The sequence below is a fragment of the Podarcis melisellensis genome (genome assembly GCF_964234715.1).
Source record: "Podarcis melisellensis genome assembly, chromosome: 10".
Classification (NCBI taxonomy): domain Eukaryota; kingdom Metazoa; phylum Chordata; class Lepidosauria; order Squamata; family Lacertidae; genus Podarcis; species Podarcis melisellensis.
The window spans coordinates 1,677,468-1,694,996 of record NC_138542.1 but is presented as its reverse complement, the minus strand read 5'-3'; the positions used below and the strand labels follow the sequence as shown (position 1 = coordinate 1,694,996).

General features: G+C 46.3%; 1 protein-coding gene across 1 annotated transcript in view; it reads right to left on the bottom strand.

Moving 5' to 3' along the window:
* The window catches only part of CAMK1D (calcium/calmodulin dependent protein kinase ID), a 203,884-nt gene extending 188,647 nt beyond the window's left edge, over positions 1-15,237 (bottom strand). Inside the window, exon 1 of the mRNA XM_081927849.1 lies at positions 15,091-15,237. Within this exon, the coding sequence (XP_081783975.1) occupies positions 15,091-15,182 (92 nt within the window). The 5' untranslated portion in view covers positions 15,183-15,237. The remainder of the gene's footprint in view (positions 1-15,090) is intronic.
* Positions 15,238-17,529: the final 2,292 nt, after the last annotated feature.

Sequence of the window (17,529 nt, the reverse complement as noted above, 5' to 3'; positions counted from 1 at the left end):
CTCAAATAGCCTCAGTGACTAGGAGTATCTTTGAACAGCTATGTCTGGTACACCAACACTGCCCATTCTGGGACAGGGGCAGCCTGGCCATGGTGATTCAGGCTGTGGTAACCTCAAGTCTACTACTGCAATTTGTGGGGCTCCCATTGCACATGGTCCAGAAGCTTCAGCTGGTGCAAAATGCTGCAGTTAGGACTGTAGGTTGGGAGAAGCTAATGCCAGCACATAACACAGTGCTTAAATGCTTGAACTGGGTGCTCATGTGCTGCACACCAGGTTCAAGGCTCTTATATTAATTTACAAGGCCCTTAACAACTTGGGTCCAATATATCTTAAGGACTACTTGATGCTTATATCCCTGCTCAATTATTGAGCTTTTCATAGAAATCACTGTTAGTGGCCAGACACACAGCTGGTATCCAAGTGCGTTCAAACCTTTGCTAAGAGGAGACAGGTCCCCTCCCTGTTGAACTTCTGGCACTTGGTGAAGACTTCATTTAAAAATCCCAGCACATGTTTTTCTTATTTAATGTCTTAGTTTAACTGATGTTGTGCTATATCTCTTTGGTAGTTTTCCTGTATCCCTATTATACTTTGCTCAGAAATGGCATTATTAAGTGGTATGAAAATTCTTAAAATAAATAAATAGATGTGAATAGCAAGTTCAGCCATCTGTGTGAACCTCTCTATATCTGAGAGCTCCCTGGTATACCATGGTGGCTCAGAGAAGCAGCCTTCTTCAGATATTACCTCAAACTCATGAAAGGAATGGGAAGTGAGGGTGCTTGAAGAGGGCCGGACAAAGCTCTCCATGAGGAAGTCCTTGGTTCAACTCCTGCTGCTGCCACAAACTCACCTTGGGCACTCTTCTCGCTCAGTCTTAGCTTTCCTCCCCACCTGCAATCAAGGGATAAGGGCCTAACTCACTGGCGGAGGAAGAGGGGGGCGGGGGAGCCCCCAGCCCCCGGCAGCACAATCCCAGTGGGGTTCCATCGCGGCTGCCGCCCCGCCCCCAGAATGCGCCCCCCGCCCCTGCAGGCAGCATGTCACGCCCCGCCCCCCCCTGCTCTCCGCCCCTGGTGCCAGAGCATGAAGCTCCGCCACTGGCCTAACTTACAGGGCTGCTGTGTAGGTCAGTGTTTTTCAACCACTGTTCCATGGCACACTAGTGTGCCGCGGGGTGTTGCCTGGTGTGCCGTGGGAAAAATTGAAAAATTCGAAAGATTTAAAAATAAAGTATTTTATAATTTTTCATATTTCTGTTTACTTGCTATTTCATAATAAAGTAATTATAAAATACAGTGGTGCCCCGCAAGACGAAATTAATTCGTTCCACAATTTTTGTCGTCTAGCGAATTTTTCGTCTTGCGAAGCACGAAATCCCATAGGAATGCATTGAAAATCAATTAATGCGTTCCTATGGTCAAAAAAGATCTAAACAAAGCCAAATTTGGTACAACAACAGTTTATTAACTGCTCTTTAAAGTCACACATACTGTAAAGAGCAGTTCAAAAACTGAAGGGAAAATAAATTAACTTTATAAACAAAACATGTATTTGTTTTTAGACGTCGCGAGACGTTTTCGTCTTGCGAAGCAAGCCCATAGGGGAAATTCGTCTTGCGAGGCAAATCGAAAACGGAAAAACCTTTCGTCTAGCGAGTTTTTTGTCTTGCGAGGCATTCGTCTTGCGAGGTACCACTGTACTTTCTTTTTGTTTATTTGATTCCTATTCAAGAGAATTACTTTATATATAGTCAATATAGGGACAGAGTTAAATTTTTTTAACATTTTCTAATGGTGGTGTGCCTCGTGATTTTTTTTCATGAAACAAGTGTGCCTTTGCCCAAAAAAGGTTGAAAAACACTGGTGTAGGTTACAAACTATTCATGCAAAGTGCCTTGAACTTTTAAAGCATTCTATAAATACTAAGTGTATGTGTAGGGCTTTACACATTTTGTCCAGTTCCACACCCAAACCTTAGTTGCACCAAATCCATGTTGCTGAGCTTTTATGCCACCCACCTCTTATTCCTGCCAACCGACTGCTGATAATGAGGGGATTGACATTGTGCTGTTTTTATTGTTAGTATATGCATATAGTTTTAATTCTATCAGTGTTTCATTGGTTTTAATGATTTCCCCCCTACATTTTTAGCTGTTTTTATTTTTATCTGTAAGCCACCTTGAATCCCTGTCAGGGGAAAAGGTGGCGTGTAAATAAATACATAACATCAACAAGTCAGTTTACTTATTTGAGTTTTAGAATACTCACGTCTTAGCACCAAGACCTCATAAAACAATACACAGATAGAAACTGAACCTAACCAAAATTATCCTAAGGCAATAGCAAAAATGGGATTTTAAAGGGCTTCTTGAATGCCAGAACTGAATGAACAAAGAGTTCCACAATTGCAGGACCACCACCAAGGAGGTCCTCTTTCATGTGCTCACCAACCTAACCAATTTCACTAGCAGGCACACAAGTAGGACCTCAGATGCAGATCTTAGATTGCAAACTGGAACATACACAGGTGCAGTAGCAGATGCAGCCGGCACAAAAGTAGCATCTGACCCCGGCTGGCATCCTGGCTGCTGCATTTTGCACTATTGGTATTTCCAAACCATCTTCAGAGGCAGCCCCACATGAAGTGCATTGCAATAGTCAAGTATGGAGATGGCCAGAGCATGAGTGACCAAAGCGATGTCCTGCCATTCCTGCAGCTGATGTACCAGGCTGAGAGGGTAGAAGTTACTGCGACCAGGGCTCCCTTGGGTGCCTCTCCAGCACGGGAGCCTCCCCTTTGCAGCAAATGGGTCACTGCCATACCAGCCACCACCTGCCTCTGTCTAGAAGGTGACATTGCTTGTAAGCTTCCTACTCATTCGTTTTGGTGTTGCTCTTCCAGCAGGAAGGGAACAAAATTAGAATAAATATTGATGAATCAAAAAAGTCTTCACAATTCTTTGAAAATCCTTTAAAGGGGGAGAAGGGAAGAAATCAGGCCTCCCATGGTAGGGAATGCCATACTCCAGGTGCCACAAATGAGAAGGCCCTGCATCATGTCCTAGCCAGCTGAACTCTGATGGTGGTGGGAAATAGAGCAAACCCACATGGATTTGAAAGTATTTTATGGAAAGAACATTAACATTTTGGTTCACCTCATACTTTGAACTAGTTTTGTAAAGCTTTTGAGTGATGGTGTTGATTTTGTCTCAACTACTGAAATGTTGAATTATTTATGTACAAATTTGAGATATTTCAGTGGCTTTTCTTCTTTGTCTTATTGGCTATACTGAGCAACAATAGTCTTACTCAAAAAGAAACAGAAAAAGAAACCTTCAGAAGCGGCATTTTAATAGCAAGAATGAACTGATCATGTAATGGAAAATTCATGCAGCCCTTCTCTCTCCTCTGTTACTGTATTTACTTCATCTTAACATAATTTGGTCTGTTTACATAAAAGCTTGATATCTTAACTTGCTTTGCTTTCTGGTTTGTATGCATAATGAAGACATTATTCACAAGACAAAGCAAAGAACCCCAGGAGTCCTACCAAGAATGATTGTCTCAGCAATGGAACAATTATTACCACAGGAGGGTGAAGCTTAAAAATGCACTGCAGCCATCTGATATAATGAAGTCTCAAGTAAGGTACAATTTAGCAAAATCCCCCGGTTTCCCACTTACTGATATCCTCCTTTGAACCCATTGGTTGGGGGAGCAGTCTAAGACGCATCTGGAGTCTTCCCCTCTTGTTTTCTGGGGTTGGCCGATGGGCTGTTTTGGTTGCCATTCAGCCACGCTGCATGGCAGAAGGAGAGACAGATCCTTGGAACCACCAGGCTGAAGCAACTGGCTTTGGGGTGGGGTGGACCTGAGAGGGAACCTTTCTCCTCTAGTCTGCTAGTAGAGCTTGCCCATTGCCATCACCCCGATTCATGTGTCAATGTCCTTGTTGCAGCATTTGCAACCGGTCTTTGCTTTGCAGAGTTTTGCCTTCTTCATAGTAATGATAGTAGATGCACTTTAATTGTGTGTTTTTTCTTCACTTCTGGCGCAGTCCTGTCATTGCAGGTGCTGGAGGCACTGAGCCAAATCAATTGCAGGGGTAAATGGGGGTTGAACTGCCAGCTCCCCAAGGGAATCTTGGGGTTGCCCTGGGCAACCATAGCAGGTGTCCAGGCCAATGGCTCTGCTCTTCAGAAAGGTGCTAATTACTAGAAACTACTATTAGGCCAGCAACCACCCTACCTGGCTGGCACCACACCTGTGCAACAAAAAGGCAAGTGTCTGGTTCTTCCCTACCCTGGAGAAAAGTTCACAGATGTAAATACATGAACAAGAGTGCTTCATATCATATTCACCACCTCACTAAATCCATCAAAGGAGCATCACTTTCCCTAGGCTATAATTAAAAAGAAACCACAACAGCAGCACCAAGCAAACACAGCAGTAGATGTTGGCTTATGTTCAAGTCAGTTGATCAGGAAAGCCACAAACAGTAAAGAGGATGTTAAAGATGTGTGAAAACTGCTTTAAGCCATAGCTGTCAACTTACAGATTTGAAAATAAGGGACCAGCAGCCAAAATAAGGGACCTGCAGCCTCACCTGTTCCAGGCACTCCACTCTTCCTGTCCTCCTGCAGTCTGGTCAAACTCATGCTGGGTAGCTTCGAGAACACTGTCCAACCAACTTTGTAACCAGAGGTTCAACTGAATAGAATCTGAATCACATGCACCACAAGGCCTATGAAGCCTCAACTTAAGATGGCTCCCCGGCCTGGCTTTGCACTGCAAAGTTTGCAGCAGCACGTGCAACAAAATAGCGTCCAGCATTCAAAAAACCCCTCAGCTTGCATTAACTGGCCACACACAAGGCATGCAAGCTCCACCCCAGTCGTTCTTAGACTTCTTATTGGGTGAGCAACACAGTTGGAGCCTCCCTCCTCCCTGGCCGGCAGGGAGGGAGGGAGAGGAGCTGCTTCCTTTGAAATTTAAGGGACATCATTTAAGGGACATCCTTCAATAAGGGACAGCGGTGGGACATGGCGCTGGAATAAGAGACTGTCCCTTCAAATAAGGGACACTTGACAGCTATGCTTTAAGCCTCTCAGAGATAGAGGCTACTTAGAGTTCTTTTACTTTTCTACTCAAAAACTATTTTGTCTAAAGTAGAAGGGAAGAACACATTTTGTAGTTCATAACTTCACTGTGAATATAAAGGTTTGGATCCAAAGGCAGGTGCCCCTCTTGCAGCAGAGGAGGGATACCTTTCTCATCTCTGCTTCCCCGGCCAACACTGGCTCCGGGGTGTGTGTGAAGGGATCCTCCAAAGCAGCTCTTCGGGGAGGGGGGCTGCACATAGAGAAGTGGAAAAGGACAAATGGCCCACAGCACAGCTGAAAGTAGCTTTTAGATCCAAGCCACTGCACCCTCAGAAACATTTAACTCCCCCCCACCAGCACAGCACTGCATTCTAAATAAATTTCCCACTTCAAATATAATGACATTTTCCTTGGTTTTCAAATGCACACATATTTCCTAATATAATCAAGGTTTTTCCACTCCTAGGAGAATGGACAGAAATGATAGTGAGAACAAGCTAGTCAGAATCTCTATTCAGCTGTTACATCTTCCCTTTACATTACTGGCCAATTGAAAGTGTTTCTATGGTAGCAATCTTGGAGAGGGGAGTGAGAAGTCTGTTGAAATGAGCCACGTGATCAGCCCTGCCTGAATAATCATGTATGCCCCTGCATGGCAGGACAGGGCCACACTGCAGTGCTCCCTGTCCCATGAGGGCGAGTGGCGTGTGAGAAGGGAACGAGAACAAAACTTGTACGAGTCTCAGACTGCAAATCTATGCACACTTTTCCAGAGAAAGCCCCGCTGAACACAGTAGAAATTACTTCTGAGTAAGCACATGAATGATTGCATTGTCAATTATCATTCAACTGACTGATTAAATTTGCACAGAAATGCATAAGAATAAAACCATCCTTTTGAAGAAGGCAAAAAGCACATATTGTTCCAGCTCCCACTTTCAGACTCAGGGCTTGAGCTATTGTCACAGTTATTAGGTTTAAATGGTTTATTCCAAAAATCAATATAGTGTTCCAGCATACAGCAGGCTACAGGTTACAAGATTATAAGCCACAGCAGACCCTACGATACAAGGCTAGGCATCGGCTGTGACCTTGACCCAGCAACTGACATGCTCCCTGGACTCTCCTTTTGAAAATAGGCACCATCATTTGCACAGTTGGTGTCCCAAACCTTGGGATCAGTGGTTTTTTTCTGGCTGTACTCAACAGTCCGCAGTACCTACACCATTTTTCCTAGAAAAAATCACTGGCTTTGGGCATTTATTTGTATGACACAGAACACACCACAGAGCTGTGGATCTGGGGCATGTTTACACTGCTACCACTGTCCTTGAAAATGATGTATAAGCAAAAGATCATAATTGTTTCATTTGGGCTTGCCTGGTTGGTACAAACTTAGATAATATGGTTCTCAACTTACCACCAGTAATGGTGTTCACATATCCAAGAGTCATAGTCAACACTTAAGAGGACCTACTTAATAGGACCTAATTTTACACTCATTTTCAAGAGTATGAAAACAAGCATGAACTGAAAAGTTATTATTCGCAACAGCTTAATGAAGCAAGTGAGACTTGAAAAGAATCTCCTGAGCTGCATCTGTCATGTTTATCGCTTTGCAGACTGATTTGTGCATCAATGATACGGTAAAAGCAACAATTAATAACATTACAAAGGGACGCGGGTGGCGCTGTGGGTAAAACCTCAGTGCCTAGGGCTTGCCGATCGTATGGTCGGCGGTTCGAATCCCCGTGGTGGGGTGAGCTCCCGTCGCTCGGTCCCGGCTCCTGCCCACCTAGCAGTTCGAAAGCCCCCCCAAGTACAAGTAGATAAATAGGTACAGCTTTATAGCGGGAAGGTAAACGGCGTTTCCATGTGCTGCGCTGGCTCGCCAGAGCAGCTTCGTCATGCTGGCCATGTGACCTGGAAGTGTCTTCGGACAGCACTGGCTCCCGGCCTCTTAAGCGAGATGGGCGCACAACCCTAGAGTTGGACACGACTGGCCCGTACAAGCAGGGGTACCTTTACCTTTTAACAACATTACAACAGTAATAATAATTAGCAAACATATATCTTTGCTCTGTTTCTGAGTAATATAACTGTAATCAAAATGTGTTTTAAAATATACTACCATGATGTTCATACATCCTAACTGAGAAAGCATATACTCTGCAGGGGCCTGTAATTCCTTTAATTTTCTTTGGTTATTATGTCAATCATTTTTTAAAGTTCTAGCTTATTATGATGTGCTGCTGGCCTGTGAATTGTTTTAGACAATTGTTTTAAACGAGAGGGTTTTATTGAGCTGTGCTATTGCAGTTTATGATTGTTAATGTAAGTGAGCATGGCCTTGAAATGTTTAAAATAAATACATTCTATGTAAGTTATAAAATAGGGATTACATTATTAATTATGAGAAGATAATAGATACAATGGAATGCAAGAACAGAGAGAGAGAGAGAGAGAGAGAGAGAGAGAGAGAGAGAGAGAAATGTATAGACTCTACTTTTCAATGTCTATCTGGTGAGCATCTTGCTTAAGCTCCCTTGCAATATGTAAGCTTAGTACAAAATAAAAAATAAAAACCACTGCCAAAACATGTTTGTGTCAGTTTGAAATTGAAGAAGGCCTTGAAGATTTTCAAGAGGATGCAACAGTTGGCTAACTCAGAGGTCGGCAACCTTAATCGGAGGATGGGCCGGTTGACACTCCGTCCATCGGAGGATGGGCCAGAGTGTGTGCACACACGCGCTCTTCCGGGTTGGAGGAGCACCTCTGCGCATGCGCACACACTATTTCCAGCGCTCCTTTGGTGCTTTCCCCTCCTCAGCCAAAAAGTTCTGGTACTCACCATGAAGTTGTTATAGTGAATGCCACACTTTTAACATTTGGTGGGGAAAGAGGCCAGCCCTGCACTCCCTTGAGTTCACCCAGGGGGAAAACACTGCTAGGAATTGATGGTGGTCAGAAACAAGTGTCATGGTCTAAAGGGGGCACCATTTCCTGAATGGGGCATCGGGGTTGCCATGGGACACGCATGAAAAAGCACTGTTCTGTCATAAACTTGCCTGTCTCTGGGGCACTTGCCATCATTGTTGGGAAAACTGCAGACACCTCGTCAACCAGACTCGCATGTGAGAGCCAGAAATGTAAATATTATCCCAGCTTTCCACAAGACTAGTTTAAAAAAGTGTGCTATTAGATCCTAGGCAGAGCCGTAGCTACGGGGGGGGGGGATAGCCAGGGCTTCTGCCCCAGATAAAAACCCCAGAGGGGTGCCATTGAGGCTCCCAGCTTGTGTGTGTGTGCATGCGAATGTGTTGGGGGGCAAACTGGGTCTTGGACCCGGGTGAAATAAAGCCTAGTTTTGCCCCATCCTAGGAACCAGAAGAAATATTATTTCAACGCTTCCTCCCAACCCTTCAAAGATGACCACTGGCAGTCATCTTTGTGAATTCCTGGAGAACAGGCGAAGTCCCGGCAGACTGGAGGAGGGCAAATGTTGTCCCTATTTTCAAAAAGGGAAAAAGAGAGGACCCAAAGAATTACCGCCCAGTCAGTCTGACATCAATACCAGGGAAGATTCTGGAGCAGATCATTAAGCAAACAGTCTGTGAGCACCTAGAAAGGAATGCTGTGATCACCAATAGTCAGCATGGATTTCTGAAAAATAAGTCATGTCAGACGAACCTGATCTCGTTTTTTGACAGAATTACAACCCTGGTAGATGAAGGGAATGGAGTGGATGTAGCCTACCTTGATTTCAGCAAGGCATTTGACAAGGTGCCCCATGATATTCTTGTAAAGAAGCTGGTAAAATGCGGTCTTGACTATGCTACCACTCAGTGGATTTGTAACTGGCTGACTGACTGAACCCAAAGGGTGCTCATCAATGGTTCCTCTTCATCCTGGAGAAGAGTGACTAGTGGGGTGCCACAGGGTTCTGTCTTGGGCCCGGTCTTATTCAACATCTTTATCAACGACTTGGATGATGGACTCAAGGGCATCCTGATCAAATTTGCAGATGACACCAAACTGGGAGGGGTGGCTAACACCCCAGAGGACAGGATCACACTTCAAAACGACCTTGACAGATTAGAGAACTGGGCCAAAACAAACAAGATGAATTTTAACAGGGAGAAATGTAAAGTATTGCACTTGGGCAAAAAAAATGAGAGGCACAAATACAAGATGGGTGACACCTGGCTTGAGAGCAGTACATGTGAAAAGGATCTAGGAGTCTTGGTTGACCACAAACTTGACATGAGCCAATAGTGTGACACGGCAGCTAAAAAAGCCAATGCAATTCTGGGCTGCATCAATAGGAGTATAGCATCTAGATCAAGGGAAGTAATAGTGCCACTGTATTCTGCTCTGGTCAGACCTCACCTGGAGTACTGTGTCCAGTTCTGGGCACCACAGTTCAAGAAGGACACTGACAAACTGGAACGTGTCCAGAGGAGGGCAACCAAAATGGTCAAAGGCCTGGAAACGATGCCTTATGAGGAACAGCTAAGGGAGCTGGGCATGTTTAGCCTGGAGAAGAGGAGGTTAAGGGGTGATATGATAGCCATGTTCAAATATATAAAAGGATGTCACATAGAGGAGGGAGAAAGGTTGTTTTCTGCTGCTCCAGAGAAGCGGACACGGAGCAATGGATCCAAACGACAAGAAAGAAGATTCCACCTAAACATTAGGAAGAACTTCCTGACAGTAAGAGCTGTTTGACAGTGGAATTTGCTGCCAAGGAGTGTGGTGGAGTCTCCTTCTTTGGAGGTCTTTAAGCAGAGGCTTGACAACCATATGTCAGGAGTGCTCTGATGGTGTTTCCTGCTTGGCAGGGGGTTGGACTCTATGGCCCTTGTGGTCTCTTCCAACTCTATGATTCTATGATTCCCGTGGTCCCAGTTGTGCCCTACAATGATGAACTGGTAGCATAAGAAGCTAATGTTAGGATGCATGCTTCAACAAACAAAAACCTATGAGTCATATGATCAACACTCACTAACACATGTCAGTGCAGAATATGGTTCAGTTTCAGTATCGGGGCAAAATTAAATTATAAAATTATGTCATGGTAGTTGAACCAACAAAATTACCAGAGTTATCCAAAATAATTTGCATTAATTTCTAGTTGCCTCATAGACATGACCAAGGAACAACGGACAAAGCTTTTAGCTACTCGTAAATTCTATAAAAGTAGCTACTATAAAACATACATGCTCAAAGCCTTTTAAAAGGTGCAGCAGAAACAAGATTAGAATATATAATTATTTCAGTTTGGCATTCTCCTATCAGAAGCTATAAGCAGTCAGAAATCAATACTGGTATTGGCTACGATGACAGAATATATGACAAATAGAGTTTTTTTGGTAGTGGAACTTGTTTTGTGAATTTTTACGTCAGTGGGCTTAGGCATGTGCAGCTCTGCATAACATTAGGCTGAAAGTTCACTAGAACTTACTCCTAAGTAAGTGTATGCAACAAGGCTTCAATCCTCTGCATATTTACTTGGGACTAAACCTCTGAATTAAATAGCACTTACTTTTCTAAGCAAAAATAGACATCAGAACTGAAAGACTTGTAGCCCTCCAGATGTTGTTCGACTCTGGCCAGCATGGCCAATGGTCAGGGATTATTGTAGCTGTATTTTAACAACAGGTTCCCCATCCCTGATGTAAAAGATCCAGCTTCAAGTGGTTGTATGGGCAGAAACATCAGGGAACCTTTGCTGCTTCTGGCACACACATACTCTCATTCAGGCCCAAGCTACACACTGTGCACAAATGCATGTCTTGGTAACCTAAGGGCCCTTTTAGAACAGCAAAAGCCAATGAAATTTCAGCCTCACTCACTCATTCATGGCTCATTTTCCTCACAATGTCTACAGCAGCTCCCGTGACCAGTGCTTTTCAGCCAGTGGTACTTCAGAGTATGCCAGGTTTTACAAGTACCACAAGTTGAAAAGCATTCAATCAAACCATCCTCCTAGGCCTGACACATGTTATTTTTCACTTAAAAGCCTATCTATCTCCTCTATATGAGCCAGGAGAATTGGAAGCAGAACGTAAGTGTTCAGGTCTCCAAGGCAGGGGTGGAGGAAGGGGGCGGTGGGGGTGGTCCGCCCCGGGTGTCACCACTGTGGGTGTGACAAAATGCCAGGCAGCACTCACCACGGGGCCTGCAATGTCTCTCCTGGGAGACACAGTGGCTTGGTTGGCTCTGCGCTGCCCAAACTGTCTGCTCACTGCCTCCCCCCGAGCTGCAGGGCGGCTGAGTGGGAGGAGGCAGGCAGACTCCAGAGGCTCTGCATATGGGAGGCTCGCCCCATCCCTAGATGCCCGAGTGGCTTCCTCCGCCGCTGCTCCAAGGAATTCAATATTTTCCATGTAGCTTACATGACTGCATAAGAATGAAGTCACCATTCCAGCTGACTGTAAATCAATCCAGCTTTACACTGCTTATGACTCAGGACTACATGAACAAAATAACACAGACTTGACCCATTCCATAAGCATTTTGGAAAATTAATAAAGATGGGAAAGGTAGACAATGGCTCGCTTCTCATGCCATGGTATGCTATCATTGATGATTTACCGTGCACCTACCTGTCTGGGCAGTTTGGCTGCTCTCTGCTAGCATGCAAAGGAAATTAGCCAAAATCCTAGGTTAGTATTACATCCAACCAAGGGATCATGGTTTGCTTTGTTCAAACAAACTGTTACCAACAAGACAAGAACAAACCTTGACTTATCATCATGGTTTGTCTGGTGTGAAACAAACCACAACCTCTGGTTTGGACCATAATGCTAAGCCAGGCTTTTAGAGCTATGCATATTTATTCAGAAGCACATCCGGGCTGAATATGCATGGGATTGCTATCTTACAGTGCAATCCCAACCATGTCTACTCAGAAGTAAATCCCACAGAATTAAATGGGGCTTACTTCTAGGTAAGCCCCTTCATGGATCGCTGCCTTGCCGTGGCAAAGGGGCTTGAATAACTCAGAGAAGCTATAAACTATGCTGTGCAGGGCTGGGCTGGATGAATTCCAAGCCGGAATTAAGATTGCCAGAAGAAATATCAACAACCTCAGATATGTAGATGACACAACCTTGATGGCAGAAAGTGAGGAGGAATTAAAGAACCTTTTAAAGAGGGTGAAAGAGGAGAGCGCAAAATATGGTTTGAAGCTCAACATCAAAAAAACGAAGATCATGGCCACTGGTCTTATCACCTCCTGGCAAATAGAAGGGGAAGAAATGGAGGCAGTGAGAGATTTTACTTTCTTAGGCTCCATGATCACTGCAGATGGTGACAGCAGCCACGAAGTTAAAAGACGCCTGCTTCTTGGGAGAAAAGCAATGACAAACCTAGGCAGCATCTTAAAAAGCAGAGACATCAGCTTGCCAACAAAGGTCCATATAGTTAAAGCTATGGTTTTCCCAGTAGTGATGTATGGAAGTGAGAGCTGGACCATAAGGAAGGCTGATCGCCAAAGAATGGATGCTTTTGAATTATGGTGCTGGAGGAGACTCTGGAGAGTCCCATGGACTGCAAGAAGATCAAGCCTATCCATTCTGAAGGAAATCAGCCCTGAGTGCTCACTGGAAGGACAGATCCTGAAGCTGAGGCTCCAATACTTTGGCCACCTCATGAGAAAAGAAGACTCCCTGGAAAAGGCCCTGATGTTGGGAAAGATGGAGGACACAAGGAGAAGGGGACGACAGAGGACGAGATGGTTGGATTAAGTTTAAATTGCGTAAGTTATACAAGTCACAGAATCCAGTTTTCCTTGATACAGCAGTTAGATTGTGTTGAGCAGAATTTGGTTTTGGGTTTTTTTACGAGTGCACACAACCCAGGGCATAAGAAAATGGCTTAAAATAGAAATTTTCGAAAATGTTGGCAACCCTGTTGTATTCTTAACCAAACTTTTCCTGGTCCTAACTTCCATGCATAAAATTAAGTCCAGGTGTTTTATAATAAAGAAAACCACAAAACCTCCAAGTTGACAACTATATAGTTAAATATAGCTTTGTGGTCATAGATCATAAATTACAACACTAACCAATTAAAAGTTAATGGCACAAGTGATCTAGTAGTAAACGTAATTATTTTCTTTGGCACAAGCTACAGGAAACCATTTGAATCAATGCATCACCTTCAGGGCAAGATGACGCCACTCTGCAGTATTTACTGATAGGCATTCTAGTCAGTGGCAGCGCTGGAATTGTCCCCAAAGTCAAATACCTTTTACACCATCTCAAGCATCCAAACTCGTGCGGAGTGCATTTCTAAATAGGCATAGAGGTAAAATTTTATAATTGCTATACTGCTTCTTAAATGAGTCTCTTATGACGACTCTGTGTTCTCCCACACAGTTTAGCTAATATTAATTATTACATTACAAGAAAAGGCTTGTTTCTATTATAAAAGTCTTGATAGTTCAAGTTATTAGCAAACACCCAGGGACAGAAAATAGTGCTAATATCCATAGAGCAGCACACACATAAAGTGAAATATATGTTTTGCTACCTATTATGAATGCCTGATCAATACCAACCTGCGTAAACCACGTTAAATGTCCAATTGCTGCACTAACGTTCAGAAAATCAGGATAGTAACATTTTCAACAAACTTCCCCCATGAAATACAGCGAAACATAAATGTCATGATAATGCTAGTGTGATGTTTTTATTGTACGGGCAAGGTGCAGCAAGTGTAGTACAAGTTAATACTGCTATCATAATTATCACCTAAGCTATCCTAAAGAGGCATAGCATTAAAAATGCAGCTGCACTTACAGCAGAGCCAGATGTGTATACAAACCTAAAATCAACAACTACATAGCAGTCCGTCTATTGACCTTTCCTACAATACACAGCCATCTGCAGCTAGAACATCTTATTTAAAAAACAACTGCTAAACTCAAAACTATTTTCCTATCACACCTTGTTCCTTTAAACTATTTGAGTATGTTGATTCAGACAAAAAAATTTTTTTAAAAAAAAATCTGTTTTGCTGATCTGTGTATCCAAGCACTATAAATAAAGAGGGGGGGGGCATACTCTAGCAACAACAGTTAAGCTACACCAATGAACTGGGAAAACCCCACAGCCAATCCACTCTGATTATTCTGCTCTTCTTTCTATGAATAGACTCTGCAGTCAGCTTTAGAAGAAAGCATAAAAGTCAAACCATCTTTACGCTGTCCTTTTAAATTCCATTGCTATTAATATGTACAACTGACTCTCCTGATTCCTATAGGACAGCATGCATTTTGCCCCCAAAAGAAAAGGGCAGTTATCATTGCCACTGCTTCAAAGTAGCTTGTGATCTACGCAATGCAAAAGCACGGCATATTTGAACAGCGTCTTTTCAAGGATTCATAAGACCTTAAAAATCTCAATAGCAGAGTACACATGCGCGCACACTTTCACCAGCACACCTGCCTTCTCATATACTGGCATTTGCAAATGTGAACATTAAAATACTGCACTGCATTGCTTCATACCCTCTGGCTGAACTATGTTCCCCAGAGAGAGCTGCCCAGCCCAAGTTCCCTCTCGCACGGCTACAATGCAGCAGCCTCCAAGGATGCGCGGACATGCAAACCCGGGATCTGCCCAAGTGTCAAATGATGTCCACGGCGCCCTCTCAAAACGGAAACACGCGCCTGCCAGCACGGCCCCCCAATGCCGCAGCACATGTGCCCTGTCCGCATGCCCATCCCGTGCCCAGCAGCGCCCGTCTCCTGGCTCGCTCGCTCGCTCGCGCTCAGCCCGGACTTCGCCGCTGAGCCCCGGCACGGGAGCCAGCTCTGCCTGCCGGGCCGGCCCGAAGGGCCCCGGGGCTCCTGGACGGGGACGGGGGTCCCAGGCACACCTAGACGGGGAGCGAGGAGGGACTCTGCCCCGAGGGAGGAGAAGGGAGAAGGGAGCGCTCTCCTGGTCCCCTCGCCTGCCTGGCCGGCCACTTACGTGCCCAGGGTCTCCTTGAACTCGAAGATCTTGCTGATGTCGTCGGCTTGCTTCTTCCACGAGGAGCCGTCCTCGCCGTTCTCGCGGGCCATGGCCAGCAGCAGCAGCAGCAGCCCGGGCGCCTTTTGCTTTCTCTTCGGCGGCTCCTCCGCTCGCCGCCGCCGCCGCTGCTGCCTCGCGCGCCCACTTCCTGCTGCTGCTGCCGCCGCCGCCGCCGCCGCTTCTCCCCCTCCTCCTCCGCGCCGCCTTTCCGCTCTCCCTCGCCTGCCCTCCCGCCGCCCGAGCAGAAAGCGAGCCGAGCCGCGACAGGCCAGCTCCCGCCTCCCAGGTCCGCCTTCGCCTCGGCCTCGATCCCCCCCCCTCGCAGCCCCGAAGGAACTTTGCAGCGCGGCGTTTGGGCGGCACTTTGGGCTGCGCTTGGTTGTTATGGAAATGGCCGGGCGGGGAAGCCAGCCAGCCAGCCAAGCCGCCGCCCCCCGCCCCCCCCCGCGCCGCGCCTCCTCCAGGCTTCCCTTCCCGCCGCCGCCTTCGGACAAATTCGCATTGCAGCAAAAGGATCCTCTCTCTCCATGTGTATAGACACGGCGACCCGCCCGTGACCCGCGCGCCCCTTCTCGGCTCCCCTTTCTCCCCGCGTCCGAGGCGGAGCGGCCCGCGCAGCCCTGCAGGGCCAGCCCCGGCCCGGCCGGCCTCCCTGGAGGCGAAGCGCCCGGCGCCGGGAAGGGCCGCGAAACCTGGGCGCCGCCGCCGCCGCTCAGCGCCCCCCGGCTCCGGCCTCTCTCCGCGGGGCAGATTCGGAGCCGAGGAGCGCCAGCCGTGCCAACAGGGACGCCGCCTTTTCGCTTTCAGCTGCAGCCTTTTTCTCCGTCCGGAACGAGAGAGATAGCAAGGAGGTGTGCCATTGCCATTGCAGAATCGAGGCAGTTAGAAAACCTGAAAGAGCTCAATGCAGCAGTCTTGACCCGGTCCAGAGGAATGCGGGTGGTCTGCAGCTAAGGACCCACTGAAGGAAGAAGCCTCTTCCTCGCAGAATGGAGGGACCTCGAGGGTCATCTAGCCCAACCCCGCGCAATGCAGGAATTCTGCCCACGGCCATCCCACCCTGGGCGGCTCCAACCACCAGCCTGCTTAACAGCAAGACACAGCGACCCGTTGTGCCGCCTTAGCTTAAATGAGCCTCCTCTGAATAGAACTCCCTGCACTTGTCTTTTTTCTTCAGCACAATTCTCACCCTGACTTCCAAGTATCATGATCCCCATCCTAGCTAAGAATTTATTATTCGGATTAATAATTTCTATAGGCTATTAATGTTGTTGTTTTCATTTAGGATGCTATAATACCCTAAGAATACTCCTATATGGCTGTGTTCACATTCCTGGTTAATGTACACTGTAATGTTAATGTACACTGTTGAGTTTTTGTGTTCACATGACCGTTATCCAAAATACATTCACACCTTGTTATAAGATATTACTGTTGGATGGGTTGCTTCTCAAACCAGCTTCACATCAATCTGTATCCCTAAGCTGTTTGTCTCTAACAAAGGTGTGAAAAAACATCATTGTGGTCAATACCTCCCTGGAGTGTACACCAACATACACAAAAGGGGTGGAAACGTGTAGGACCCATGGAAAGAAGGGGGGTGGTGGGAATGTGCCCTCTGCCTTTCTGGCAGGTAAGTCGTATGGGGAGCTGAGATGCCTGCAAGAAAGCCGTCCTTTTTCATGAGTTGTAAGCCCAATAAAGTTCAGCAGGACTTTCTCCCAGGTAAATATAGGATTGAAGCCTAAATCCCAGCAGAGACCTCGCACGTTTGGCTGCCGGCTTCCACGCATGACCCCCCAGTCTAACCTGGCTCCCTCCCTGACCCTCCAGGGGCTGCTCGGCCTCTTTCACCAGCATCCCAAGCCCCTTCCTGGCCAACATTTCGGAACCTGCTACTTTGCTAAACATGGAGGAGTTTCAAGCAAGGTTGGTCAACCAGTGCTTAGCTCTCAATCAGAAATATGTGGCGTGCCTTTGAGCTGGGAGGAAGAATCTTCCCCTCCGTCTGTACATCGGGGATTCGGAATAAAGCAGCATTTACCTTGGCTCAGTCATGGGACGTGCACGGTTCACCCCAGAGCCTGATCTGTCATACTGGGTTTTCAATGGTAATTCTTTTCTATACTCAAATGTCACACTGACAGCACCTGTTTACTTTATCTCCCAGGAATCACAGCAAACTCCACATTTTAAAATTAAGAACGGCTTCCAGGGTTTAGAGCAAATTTACCAATAAGGTTTGCAGGCGGGCAGTTAGTTGATTTAAGCCCATCTAAGGGGCGGGGCGGGGGGGCTGTGGTCCCGGGGCCTTTGGGGAGAGGCGCGACCAGCCGCGACGGGGCGCCCCGCCGGAGGGAGCCGAGGGAGCCTGGCCGCCCCTTCCCGTCCGCGGGG